At 27.9% G+C, this 13,955-nt stretch overlaps 2 protein-coding genes across 17 annotated transcripts in view; both read right to left on the minus strand.

Moving 5' to 3' along the window:
• Positions 1 to 1,411: 1,411 nt before the first annotated feature.
• Positions 1,412 to 13,955, minus strand: part of LOC124956851 — a 72,392-nt gene continuing 59,848 nt past the window's right edge. For 7 of the 9 annotated variants that reach the window (XM_047513221.1, XM_047513213.1, XM_047513197.1 and 4 more), the window contains exons 15-18: positions 4,343 to 4,531; positions 3,610 to 3,759; positions 3,123 to 3,281; positions 1,412 to 3,044 (exon numbers count right to left, since the gene is read on the minus strand). In XM_047513221.1, coding sequence (XP_047369177.1) covers positions 3,021 to 3,044; positions 3,123 to 3,281; positions 3,610 to 3,759; positions 4,343 to 4,531 — 522 coding nt within the window. In that variant the 3' untranslated portion in view covers positions 1,412 to 3,020. The remainder of the gene's footprint in view (positions 3,045 to 3,122; positions 3,282 to 3,609; positions 3,760 to 4,342; positions 4,532 to 13,955) is intronic. The other 2 variants (XM_047513232.1, XM_047513239.1) reach the window with 2 other exon arrangements.
• LOC124956937 lies at positions 5,906 to 9,740 on the minus strand. 8 transcript variants are annotated; one of them, XM_047513430.1, is made up of 7 exons: positions 8,933 to 9,740; positions 8,683 to 8,774; positions 7,964 to 8,598; positions 7,680 to 7,859; positions 7,225 to 7,589; positions 6,599 to 6,669; positions 5,906 to 6,531 (listed from the first exon to the last, which is right to left on the minus strand). In XM_047513430.1, exons 3-7 carry the CDS (start codon positions 8,071 to 8,073, stop codon positions 6,394 to 6,396), a joined length of 864 nt encoding a protein of 287 aa, XP_047369386.1. In that variant the 5' UTR covers positions 8,074 to 8,598; positions 8,683 to 8,774; positions 8,933 to 9,740; the 3' UTR covers positions 5,906 to 6,393. The 8 variants fall into 8 exon arrangements, 4 of the variants coding, with proteins under 4 accessions (XP_047369386.1, XP_047369376.1, XP_047369394.1 ...); XM_047513420.1 differs by having other exon boundaries at positions 7,964 to 8,107; positions 8,181 to 9,740; XM_047513438.1 differs by having other exon boundaries at positions 7,225 to 7,427; positions 7,512 to 7,589; positions 7,964 to 9,740.

Consider the following 13,955-nt stretch of genomic DNA (forward strand, 5'->3'; position numbering starts at 1 on the left):
ATCTATTTTTCTTTTTTTTTCTGCTTCTGGTTCTTTTTTAATTTTTATTACTATCATTTTTTTTCTTTTTTTTTTTTTTTTTCTTTTCTTTTCTTTTTTTTTTCTTTTACTTCACATGGTGCTAGTTTTATTTAAAAGGAAATACAACGCCGTTATAAAATAATAAATCTTTTCTCTCTTTTTTTCTTTTTTTTTATTTATTTATATATATATATATATATATATATATATATATATATATATATGTATATATATATTACGTGTCTATGTGTTGTTATTCGTTACGTAAACGCGCGTAAATCGGATATGACAATTGTTGGTTTCTATAAATTATATTTGTATGTGTCTCTCTTTTAATTATTCTTTATATATATATATTTTTTTTTGTATTATTAAAACGGGTACGAAATATCGTGAAACGTTAAAATGAGGTCGTTCTTGATGGGACCCTCAGTACTCCGTTACGTTCTGTTATGCTCAAAGAAACTTATGCGTCCGACGAATAAATGAAACATTTTAACGAATTTAAGATTCATACAAGATCGGGCTAACAAATTTATAAGCTGGGCTTGGGAGCAGAATAAGAGAATAAAAATAGATGCAAAGTGGAACGTATCCGAGCATCATCGAAAGAAAATATGTGTATAGAAAGTATGTTGTGATCGCGATGGAAAATATGAAATATATATATATATAAAAGATATCTTTTATATGTATATAAATATAAATATATATATATATATATATATATATATATATATATATATATATATATATACACATAAAGAAGAGAAATTCATGTACGTTAAAAAAAAAAAAGAAAGAAAAGATAAAGTGTGTGTGTATATAAGATTTCGTTTGATGATTGTTTTGAATTTACTTTGTTGATTTAAAAAAAAAAGAAAAAAACAAAAGAGAAGAAAAAAAGACTTCCTTTTTTCTTTCTATTCTCTCAAAAAATATATATATATATAATATATATAAATATATATATATATTAATATATATATATATATAAATATATATATGTATATATATATGTGTGTATATATATATATATATATATATATATATATATATATATATATATACAAAAAAAGAAGAAGAGAAAAACCAGAAAAAAGAAAAAGAGGAAAAGCTTAAGCGAATGGAAATAAAATTGAAACGCGAATTGAAATATGATGTTTCCTATGGATACATAGTTGGAATACATTTAAGAAGGCGGTGCTAAAAAGCTGTTATTTTTTGATGATATCATAAATGAGCCATACAGAATCGAATAATGTGTACAGTGAAAAAAAAAAAAAATAATGAATTATGAGAATGTGATTATTTATAAATAAATATCCTAGAATTAGCTAGGAAGGTATACGTACTGCATCAATTATTTTTATTTTCTTTTTTTTTTTTCTAATTTTAGTTTTTTTTTTTTTTTCATTATTATTATTATTATTTTTTTTTTTTTTTTATTGACTTTAGTCCGCACCACTCAAACTATTATCTATACGTAAAACGCTTTTAAAATGTCCATGTAAGCGTTTATTCCTATAAATATATAAAGGACAAAGTGGTGCAAAATAAACGGAGTAAACGTAATCCTTTCCGTTTTCGATCTCGTAATTGCAATTAATAAACAAAGAAAAATAAAAATATATATATATGTGTACATATATATATATATATATATATATATATATATATATATATATATTGCTCCATGTATCTCTGATCGCGTTGTTTTTAACGCCAATCGTTGTAAAAGAGCTTCTGCGTTCAGCTTCCAAAATATGTTACAAGAGAAACTGCATAGTATCTCTCGAAGAAAAAAAAAAGAGAGAAACATTCGAATGATCCTAGCCGATTATGGCGATAAGGGGAAAAAAAAAAAAGAAGAAGAAGAAATAATCTGCCTTCTGTTAACGGTATATAGTTGAAATTAGAATCACTTTATCGTTGCATGATTGAGAGCGAGAGAAAGAGAGAAAGAAAGCAAGCGATAGAATGATATTTAAGAAAATTAAATGACGAAAAGAAGAATCAAGTTAGAAAGTGTTGAGACATATATATATACATATAAGAGAGAAAACGTGGCTATTGATAAAATGATAAAGGAAGTAAATAAAAATGAATCATCGAGAACGATTTTTTTGGGGTATAAGAATTTCCTTTCTGAATCCTAAATTATGTATTTATGTATTATGTATACTATTGAAAGAAGAAGAAGAAGTAGAAGAAGACGAAGAAAAGGGATCAATAATTTTTCTTTTATAAAATTGCCGGTAACGTCTATCGTGTCCTTATTTCGATGCGACATTAAATATTATATCGCATTATGTATATACAAATTTATATATATATATATATATATATATATATATATATATATATACATAAAATTTTATGGAAGTTTTTCATTGTCCGATTTCTTAATTCTGTTGATGTTTTTTTTTTCTTTCTTTTGAATTCGCGTTGATCGTTATCACAAGATTGAATCCTACACATTGATTCGTTTACTTGCATATATATATATATATATGTGTGTCTGTATCTATATCTATATGTATATATATATATATATATATATATATATATATATATATATATATTCTTTTTCTTTGTTTTATTAAAGAAAGAAAGAGAGCAAGAAGTAGAAATTGTTAATGTACTTTTGGAGGTGAGTGTAAAACAAAGCTTATATTAAATATTAAATACTTTTTAGATCAGCTTAACTCGTTCGTTCTTTCCTTTTTTTTTTTTTTTTTTTTTTTTTTTTTTTTTTTTTTTTTTTTTTTTTTTTTTTTTTTTTTTTTTTTTTCTCTTTGTATTTACAGCTTTGATATACGTATGTTTACTTATATACATATATACATACATACATATATATATATATACATATATGTATAGTTATATATATAGATACTACGAATATAAGATCTCATCACAGATCGCGATATTGAATTAAACAATAGTTACATTCGTATTTATTCGTGCATGACCTTGGACATTGTCAAAGTACGTCCTCATAAGTTGCTGTACTTACGTCGCTGTAAAGATAGCAGAAGAAAAACAATTGTCTATATATATATGTATATATATATATATGTATATATCATTCATCGAACCTCTCTTCTGTGATCAAATGTAGGATCGCGAACGTACTTTTCTCCATATTTTAATCCATGATCTCCCTCATTGCTGTAGGATTCGTACATCGGTCCTTCGAGTAAGGAAGCCTTGAATTTTGGTAAAAAGTAAATCCATGCTTTTGTTAACGAGCCGATCTAAAAAAAAAAAAGAAAAGCAAAAAAAATTATATAGATAGTTATATAATTAAAAAGAAAAAATTTTATATATATATATATATATATATATATATATATATATACGTATATGTATTATCATATATTTATATCATCAGATAAATATACGTATATTTATTATCATATATTTATATATATATATATAGATATACGTAAATCATTTATCATCATATTATTCACATACTCATATACGTATGTATATGTGTGTGTATATGTATGTATGTATGTATGTATGTTTGTATAAATTTGTATAAAGAAAATTGATTTCTCGTTATATTGATAAATTTACCTCTTCGAAATTATTATTGGATTTGAATTTAGATTCTGTTGCCATGAGAACGTCCTCTTCCATACGCTCATAAAAATTTGGATGTTCCTCGAGTTCATCCAATCTCGTCAACATCTTCGAATCGACGTCGTATATCTCGCCGATCACATGCTACTCGTAAACAAAAGAGAAACGTGTTAAGAAATAATAATAACATTTTCTTTTTTTTCTTTTTCTCTCTTTTTTTTTCTTTTTTCTTTTCCCCCTTTTTCTGGCAATATTTTTGCGAAAAAGAGAGAAACATTTTTCATACGTTGTCGTAAAAAAATTCATATGAAATGGGAATTTAATTTTTTTTTTTTTTTTTTTTTTTTTTTTTTTTAAATAAAAGCGAATAATATTCTCAAGAGAGAGAGAGAGAGAGAGAGAGAGAGAAATTTATCGGTCAGCTAATGAAGAACATTAAAATCAATATTTAAAATTTTTATAATGTACGTAAATCTTTATAATGATTTTTATAATCGAAAAATTTTTAATACAAAAAATAATAAATCAAGTAATATCAACTTTTATATATAAATATAAATGTAAATGTAAATCAATGATATAATATAAATTTTTGGCGAGCTTGATTTTGAATTTTTTTTCTTCCTTTTTTTTTCTATAATAATGATAATAATAATAATAATAATTATAATAATAATAATAATAATAATAATAATAATAATTATAATAATAATAAGTTTGCACTTACATGACCGATTCCTGGTTTTTTCAGTAAAAATGGAATGTTGTATTTAGTAGCAATTATCAATGGATAAGATGACGTAGTTCTAGCAATTCCAAGAAATTTCGCATATCCATTAGCCGTATCCTGTATGAGTTTATGATTTGGTTCTCCTCTCTTCAAGGTTCCATATACGAATATACGATGCAAAGGATTCTTGAACAGATTTTCGTACATTTTCTTTCTTAAATATTTTCTCTCTCTCTCTCTCTCTCTCTCTTTCTCCCTCTCTCTCTCTCTACTCCTCCTATCTCTCTTTCTCTTACGCGTGTTTTCTTATTTATTTATTATTTTTTTTTGTACTTTCTCGATCCTTTCAAATTATTTCATTTAAAGTATATAATACGTCGTTTAAGTATTATACAAGTTAACACGCACAAGGCAATACAAATATGACATTTATCTTGAAGTATCATAAATAATTAACTTGATGGGTAAAGTTGAACCGAACAAAAAACACATTTCTATTTGCGTCTATCAGATGTCACTGCGTACGATGAGGAAAAAAAAAAATATATATATATATATATGTATATATGTATATATATATATATATGTATAAAGAATAAAATAAAATGAAATAAAATAAAATGTAAAGATCGTGATAATGAATATGATTAAAAGTTATCTTACGTTATATTTTTGACGAACGAAACTCACGTCCCTTTATGACTTTGATCAAAGTGTTAAAATGTCGGATTAGCCGTAAGTAATAATAGTCGATATACAATACGTTGTATTTTTGGTTACATTCCAATGAAAGTAACACTACGAATAGTCAATTCGGTATTTTATTGGACATGAAAGATGAGAATAAACGATGGCACAGTAAGACAATATTGTTCACGTGAATCCAGTAGTATTTTATAATACCATATATTATACGACAGATGTCGCTAGTGTCGAAAGAAAATTCACGTATATGTATGTATTAGATTGGAAACTATGAAACGGGCGTTTTTGTTTAGTTATTTATTTCCATTCAACGCCAGTTTCATTGTTTCCAACCTAATAGATTTATATATATATATATTATATATATGTATACATATTTAAAAATAGCCACGTACGCTTCGTATTTATGCATATCTATATATATATAATTTTTTTTTCGTTCGAAAATGTAATCACATTTGCGTTATCATTTATTTTACACTTTATCGTTAAATTACTTTTAAAGTAATACAAAGAAGAATTGTATATTTTATTCATTTATTTATTTATTTATATATTTGTATGTTTATGTAGATATTTTTAAAATTTGTTAGAAGAAAAGAAAACAAAGAAAAAAAGAAAAAAACACGAAAAAAAAGAAAAAAAGAACAAAGCAAAAGGAAACGAGGAGAGAGAGAGAGAGAGAAAAAAAAGAAGAATTCATCGAAAGATAAGAAAAATGAATGAAAATTACCTCGTTTAGAAAGTTCGAATCGATCATCGTGTTGTAAGTATATATTGAATAAAGTTCCAATATAAAGATGTTCGTTAATATGGCGGTCGATGCAACGTGAAAGATCATAGCTCTCTAAGACGTTTTATAATAGATATTATCGATGAAAGGTGTACGAGACGTTAGGAAAAGGCGATAGAAAGAACGCGTTTAAAGCGAAACTCGTCTCTCTGTATATGTAAGAGAATATTGTCGGTCAGCGACTCGTGGGAAGTCAACAGTTCTAAGTTCGTTCGATAAGATCTTCCAAGAAAGTATACACGAATCACGTCACTTTGTATTTCCCGCCAATCACGTTTCGAATTTGAAAGAAATTTTTCTCCTTTCTTTTTTTCTCTCCTCGTCACCGAAATAATCGTCATTGTTTTTCTTCTTCCTAATTTCGTTTGCCCTCGTTATCGCGTGTTCGATGTTTTCTTTTTCTTTTTCTTTTTTTTTTTTCTTTGCTTTTTCTTTCCCTTATCTAATTTTCTATTTTTTGTTTTTCTTTTTTTTTTTTTGTTTTTTTTTTTTGTCTTTTTTTTTTCTTTCAACGTTATCACTCGTACGAAAAAGAATTAATCATTTTTCCTCATAGATCATCGTTTTCCAATATAATCGAATCTTCTAGATCTTCGGATCGAGACAAATATTCGCCAGCTTGTCTGTACCGTAAGATTTCTTCGAGTTCAATTAAATATTTTTCATCCTCTTGGTTAAACTCATTTCCCTGATATTAAGAGAGAAAGTTTTGTAATAATTGACTCGTTGGTAAATCGATTATGAAAGACAATTACCTCTATTCTTACATAAAGGAGGCCTTTGCTCGTATCATTCAACATCATATAAGTCTGATAACGTAAGCAAGCTAATAATTGTTTAATAATTACACCAGATAAATGATTAACTGTAATATAATAATATATATATACGTATATATATATATATATATTTTTTTTTTTCATTCTTCTTCTTTAATTAATCGTATCAATTTTAATAATAGAATAATACATACAACTAATATTTAAATGTTTTAATATAAAATTTCCACTTGTTCTTATGACTCCTCCTGTAGCTGTACTTTCTTTGCCAAAAGGATGATCAATTTCTATGGGTGAATCTTTTTTCGATGCCTTAAAAAAAAAAAAAAAAAAGAAAGAAAAATAGAACAATGCAATATCGCGTGTAATGAATTTTATTAGAATCATTTTTTTTTTATTTTTTTTTTTTTTTTTTTTTTTTTTAAGAGAAACTTACTGGAACTCGATATATATTTTTAGAATTTTCCTGCACCGTTATCTTGGAAGAACTATTCGAAAGCGAGACTATCGCGAGATCATTTATGTATGTATGTATATACATATATATATATATATCAAAAAATGTAGTTATTAAAATATTGATGTATTTATGTAATTCATACGTTTTTTGGATTTATTCGATTTTTTCAAAACTTTGCTGTTCCTTCTCGTCTGTAAAATATCCAAGTTCGGTAAATCTTCAACAATTTTAGATAGTTCATTTTGGTTCCTTTGATTTAAATCGATTAACTTTTTTTCTCGTAATATCAGAGCATCGAATCTACGTCTACGAAGATCCACGATCTCATTATGCGTTAATTTTGACCTGATTTGTAATAAAAAGTTAATAGAAATTCTTGAATATGCATTATTAAATTCTTTGATAGAATAATCGTGCTTTTGAACTAACATATTAAGTTCTTGGATTATCAAACTGGCACCGTCATCGCATATCCTGTTTCCTGTTAATATCAGACTTTGAACAGAACTGCAATTGGAATTAAGAAAATATAATTCAATTTGTTAAAATCATTTGATTTTAACAAATTATATCGGGGGAGAAGAAATTCTCTCGTACCGATTTGTTCGTAACATTCGTCCAATTTCTAATGCTCCTGAATCACCGATACGATTATTTGCCAGATTAAGAGCTAACAATTTTGGTTCGTTAGGTGGATCAGCGTATTGCAATTCGTCTGCTATTTTTTTAACTCCTTCATCTGTTATCTTGCAGAACTGCAAAGATAGATATGACAAGCTAAAGAAAAAAAAAAAAAAAAAAAAAGAAGTACAGGCTTTATTTTAATCAAATAATAATATTTAATATAACATATCAGCGATAGTATTTAAATTTTCACCTACTTCCCAACAGATTTACATAACAAGTGATAATTTTCTTGTACGTTTGGATTTCCATCCAAATTCAAATCTCTCAAGCAATTGAAATCCATAAGCATACAATATATTTGCATAATACCGTATGCATTTATGCCACAATTTGGTAATCTATCGAACGTAAAAGTTATTAATTTATTTTGATAATCGTAAAATATGAAATTCTGGATTTGATTATGTTCACCTTAATACAGTTAGTGTACGATAATTTTTTAATGTCGAATAAAGAGCATCCAAAATATAAATTGATACTTCCTGTCGTATAATATCGAGAAATTATTAAATATATTAAAATCGTATTATCTTGTAAAGATATTGATATGACTTATCTTTGCATTCGAATTTTGTCAAAGTTTCCAATAATTTTGGATTTTCATAAGTTAAATAAAAAATAGGGTCAGTCACTTCGTTCTCTGTTCTTAAAATAGAAAAGAAATATATCGTTATATTTAGATATCGATTTATGGTGAACTATTACCGGTAAAGTTCGTGCGAAAATAATGAAGCTACGCTAATATTTGTTTAGGATCCGTTATCGAAATGATTCCTTCCAGCTGAGGAAATTGTTGTGTTAGTTTCACGTCCGTCGTACCATTTTTTATCTAAAAATAATTTCTCTAAGTGTTTCTCCTTTGTCATTATATTTATCAATTCTTTTTTTTTCCTCTTTCTCGTTTATTATTTACCACAAATTTAGGTGAACAACCGATCTCGTATTCCTTGCAATGTAATAAAAATTCCATTAAGAAATTCACTTGCGATAACCTTGACGTTTCATCTACAAAAGAAAGAAGAAATAAGTAAAAAAGAAAAGAAAAAATTAAATAGAACAAAAAAAAAGAAAAGAAAAAAAAAAGAATAGAAATAATTTAATCGACCGAATCGACTTTATTTTACAGATCATATTAATTCTTGAAATATTTATCACATACGTACTGTTCACCGACATTGATTTTTCTTTCATCGACAAATAATATTTATTCCTTTTTTCAGCCATATTTTATCACTGTAAAAAATTGATTAATATTTTAATATTAATATTACGTACGAGACGTATATAAATATAAATATTTACGATAAATTCTAACGATGTCATTCAATAAACAAACAACTTCATATTATAGTTTTAACGAAATTCGACAAATCGATATTATACGTATATATGCGAGAATGATTAATTTACGATGGTGTAACGTTTGACGTTCATTTAGGGATTTTTTTTTCTTTTTTTTTTTTTTTTTTCCATAGAAGTAATAAATTCGAAGGGAAGGTTGGCGCCTAGTCAGTTAGCCCTTATGGCAAGAACGATGTAATTTGACGCCTAGGAAAACGCCTGGGATAAGGGACAACCCCAATGAAGTGTGTACAAGGAAAAGCTATATATATATATATATATATAAAAAAAAAAAAGAAAAGTATCGAACGATTTTTACTACCCTATAATATTTTCTCGGCATCCTTTTGTTTGAAATTTTGCTCCCTCTTATTTCGTGAATACCACTCGATGCTTCGACTGATTATCGTCATTTATGAGATTAAAGCTCGTAATTACGATATTCCGAAAAGTCAAAGGGGAATGATTATTACAAAGGCTTTCACGATGGTCTAAAGGGACGCCATTTATGATGACTATACACTGCATCATACCATTGAAAATATTAGTAACATCGAAATTTTGTAATTTGATTTTTTTTTTTATATTTTAATTATATACATACAAATTGTGAACGCGTTGAACTTTTGTTTCTTATTTTATTATTATTATTATTATTATTATTTCTTTTTTTTTGTCTTTTAATTCTTTTTTTGTCGTGAATAATCGAGATCAACTTTTATTTTATGAATTAGATCATCGATCTATTTATTAATTCTTCATGTATATCATATAAGAATGATCGCGATTCGTCTTTATATAAAAATTTTAACGTCCATATATAATTAGTTTAGATTAGATCATTTTGTATAATATTATTTTACACAAAATTTCCATTATATATTTCAATTATGAAAAAGATTAAAACTGCTCATCGCATGTGTGTTATGTTAAATAAAAAAAAAAAGGAGAAGATAAAGAAAAAAGAAAAGAAAAAGTAAAGAGAAAAAAGAAAGAAAAAGAAAAAGAAAAAGAAAAAGAAAAAGAAAAAAAAGAAAGAACGTTGGACCTAGGGATGATGATCGGGAGGGGTTTTTCTTTTTTTTTTTCTTTTTTTTCTTTTTTTTTGTATTTTTAGAAAAGAAAAAAATGACTTGACGGCCGAGAACAGGCTGTCGCTCGGCGGTAGCCCTTATGCCAAGCTTCATGCTCGTCGAGTTTGCGCTACATTGTAACGGCGCTCTTCGAGGCCACAACTACTCTCTTCAGTTTAGCTCAGCGCTCGGACCGTGTCGCTTCGTGACGCTTTGGTATCCACGCTCCTGTGGATCCTTCCGATCTGACAGAAGAGATCTTTCTCTTTCTCTCTCTTTCTTTATCTCTCTCTCTCTCTCTCTCTCTCTTTTTCTCTTTTTCTCTCTCTCTTTCTTTCTCTCTCTCTCTCTCTCTCTCTCTCTCTCTCTCTTTCCCTCTCTCTCTGTCTCTCTCTTTCTCTCTTCCTCGATTTTCAGTCGCTAAGTAAAATCGTGCCGGTGAAAGATAAAGTTCCTTCTTCTTCTTCTTCTTCTTCTTCTTCTTCTTCTTCTTCTTCTTCTTCTTCTTCTTCTTCTTCTTCTTCTTATTCTTATTCTTATTATTCTTATACTTCTGTTTGGATTATCAAGGGATCTTAAACAGTGTGAAATTCATAAAAGGTAAGCTCTTTCTATTAATTTAATGCGCTTCTTATAATTCGATATTTTTTTTTAAATCGTCGATATTAAAATGTAACGTGTATGATATTAAATAACAATGAGTTTTGTGAAAGAAGAAGAAAAAGTGGAAAGAAAGAAAGAAAGAAAAAAAGAAAAGATATCTTGAACATTTACTTTTAGATTAGAAGATAGGGAGAAAAAAAATATTCTCCCTTTTTTCTTTTTTTTCTTTTCTTTCTTTCTTTTTTTTTTTTTTTTTTTTTTCTTCTTTGAAATCGTTCCATCGAAAATTAATTTGTCATTTGGCAAATCCTTAATGATAATTATCTCAATTTTCGTATGAACTTCATCGATATCGAAAATTACGATCACGTAATATAAACTTTGCATTTTTTGTTTGTTTTTCTTTTCTTTTTTTTTCTCTCTTCTTTTCTTTTCTTTTCCTTTCTTTTCTTTTCTTTTCTTTTCTTTTCATGTGAACAGCAACGTCTATCAATTTTATGAATTTATGAGTGTTTACATCGTACCGTCAGGCAGCATCGTAATACCAGGTCAGCGCTATGAATTATGCATCTCGTCGAACGGTTTAGGGTTTCGTCCCTTTCTTAGACTTTTTTTCTTTTTTTTCTTTTTTTTTTTTTTTTTTCGAAAGATGACTCGCACTTTGACCGACCCCACTTATTAGAACATAACTCTCGTTAATATTCATTTTCGTTGCAGCTATTACGATAAAATAAGTTCTAATATTGAGTGAAACAATTAATTAACAAATTTATTCGAGTAACAATCGTTTCAATATTAATTCTTTCCTAATATATTTTCAACTTGAAAAATTTCTCTTTCCTTCATTTAATTCGTAATAACCTTGATGAAAATTCAAAAATTACGTCTGTCTTATCGTATGATTAATTGTCTCATCAGTGAAATCAGATATATGCATAGTTTGGGTCTGATTCACCTGGAGTCAAATTAATTTCGAATAACGAATGAATAACCCGTGAAATCTTTTATATTTGATATAATAAAAAATTCTTTATTTATATTTGATACAAAAAAAAGATTGATGGAAAATATATTCTTTTTTTTTTTTCTTTTTCTTTTTTTTTTTTTTTTTTTACTGACAACTCTTTTTCACAGAAATATTTCGATTCGGACCCTTTGCAACGTTCTCTTTATGATTCAGCCGAAACTCGAATGGCATTTCCTACGAATTCCTTTCACCGTTGAATTTAATAGACTCTGACTCTTTCTTTGTGCTTCGCCGTTGATCGTAAAACTTAAAAATCTGCTTAATATTTTTTCAAGCCATTAAAAATAGATTATTTGTAGTACCGAAATAATAATGCTATCGTAACGAAAGATCGAAATACATTTATGAAAGAAGAGATAAGAAAGATAAAAGATAAATTTAAAGAAGATACGTCTCCTCCCCGATCCGTTCCGATCCTCCCGTTCCTCCAACACCCCGACATCACTTTTTTTCAAATGGATTTACTTCCGATCGGTAAGATTCGTAATTTCGTAATACTTATCAGCGCTTCACAGGCGATCAAGTAAAACTTGAAAACCTACTTCTTAGCGTACGAAAAGCATTGAGATGAGAAAAATTTCTATTTGATGCCGAAATTATTTATGTCGTCGAAAGATCGAAACGCATTTATTTCTTGAATGAAAGATAATAAGGAATAAAAAATAAATTATAAAAAGGGAAGGGAAGGATACGTTTCCCTCCCTTCCACCTTCCCATTTCTTGCTCCACTCGAAATTCAATCGATTTATGTTCGATCCGTGATAAAGGAATCAAAATTAGTATGTATAAAAATAGTACGTATCAACTTAGCAGCTGGATCGTAAAGCTTGAAAATCTTTTTGTTGTTTGAAAAAGGCATAAAAAAAAAAAAAAAAAAAAAAAAAAAAAAAAAAAAAAAAGAAAAAAGAAACAACAGAAATTGTGTTTAGCGTCAGAAAGTATATGTTATCGTATCGATAGATCGAAACAGGTTTATTTATGAAAAAGAAAAGATAATAAGGACATAAGATAAATTTACAAAAAAGAAAAAAAAAAAAAAGAAAAGAAAATAGGGGGAATACGTTTCCTCCCCTCTCCCCACCACCACCACTTCCCTCTCTCACATTCGAACCGATTTACTTCCGATCGGTAAGAATCGTGATTTCGTAGTACGTATTCAGCTTCCCACGCAAACGTAGTCTCGATTCAGGGTCTTCATAGTTGTATATCTCGTATTACATACACGTACAACGAGCACGTATCTATCTACGTATGTTAGAGAACTACCTTATTGGGTTAGTTTAATGGCTAGACACGTTCCATGCACAGGGCATACTTTATGTTTTCCCATATTTGCCGATCGATTCAAGTCAACATTTAATACGATCACCATAAACGATATCGGGAACGATATGCCATACAGAGAGATTTTTGGCGACGTTCGAATTCGTAATAAATAGATAAGATTCTCGCGAGAGTATTGAAATATCTTTTCGATGTAATTTCTTTTCTTTTCTTTTTTTTTTTGGTCTCTCTCTTTCTCTCTTTTTATTTCTTTTCTTCGTGGTCTCTATTTTCTCTATTTCCTTTTCCACGTCTTTCTTTTTTCTCTCTTTATTTTTTATTCTCTCGTTTATTACGAACAAAGTGTTAGATGATAGAGTTACATAGGCAATACGTTGAATGACACATTGACAAGTCAATAATCATTACGAATTATTTTGTGATTTTAATCAATCGTTATTTCAACTTTTCGATGGATAACATTCCTTAAGGGTGAGACGGAGAAGGGAGGAAGGAGGGCGGAGAAGTACGATCGTGCCGCGACTGGTGGAAACGCATACAAAGGATAAATCGTTATAAAAAAGCGTCCCCACGAAGATCAAATCGTACTTCCAGATGCGAGTTTAGTTTCGACTGCCAGAGCCGACTACATTACGAGCGTGCCGGGCTTGTAAATTCACCTCTTCTTTTCGTTTGTTTTTCTTTTCTTTCCATTTTGTTTTTTCTTCCCTCTTTCTCTCCTTCTTTCTTTTTTGTTTTTTTTTGTTTTTTTTTTTTTTTTTTTTTTTTTTTTTTTTTTTAGAAAAAAAAAGAAACCGAATGCGAGAGAGAGAGAGAGAGAGAGAGAGAGAGAGAGAAAGAAAGAGTTGTAGGGGGAGC

Source organism: Vespa velutina, chromosome 1 (assembly GCF_912470025.1).
Source record: "Vespa velutina chromosome 1, iVesVel2.1, whole genome shotgun sequence".
NCBI lineage: Eukaryota > Metazoa > Arthropoda > Insecta > Hymenoptera > Vespidae > Vespa > Vespa velutina.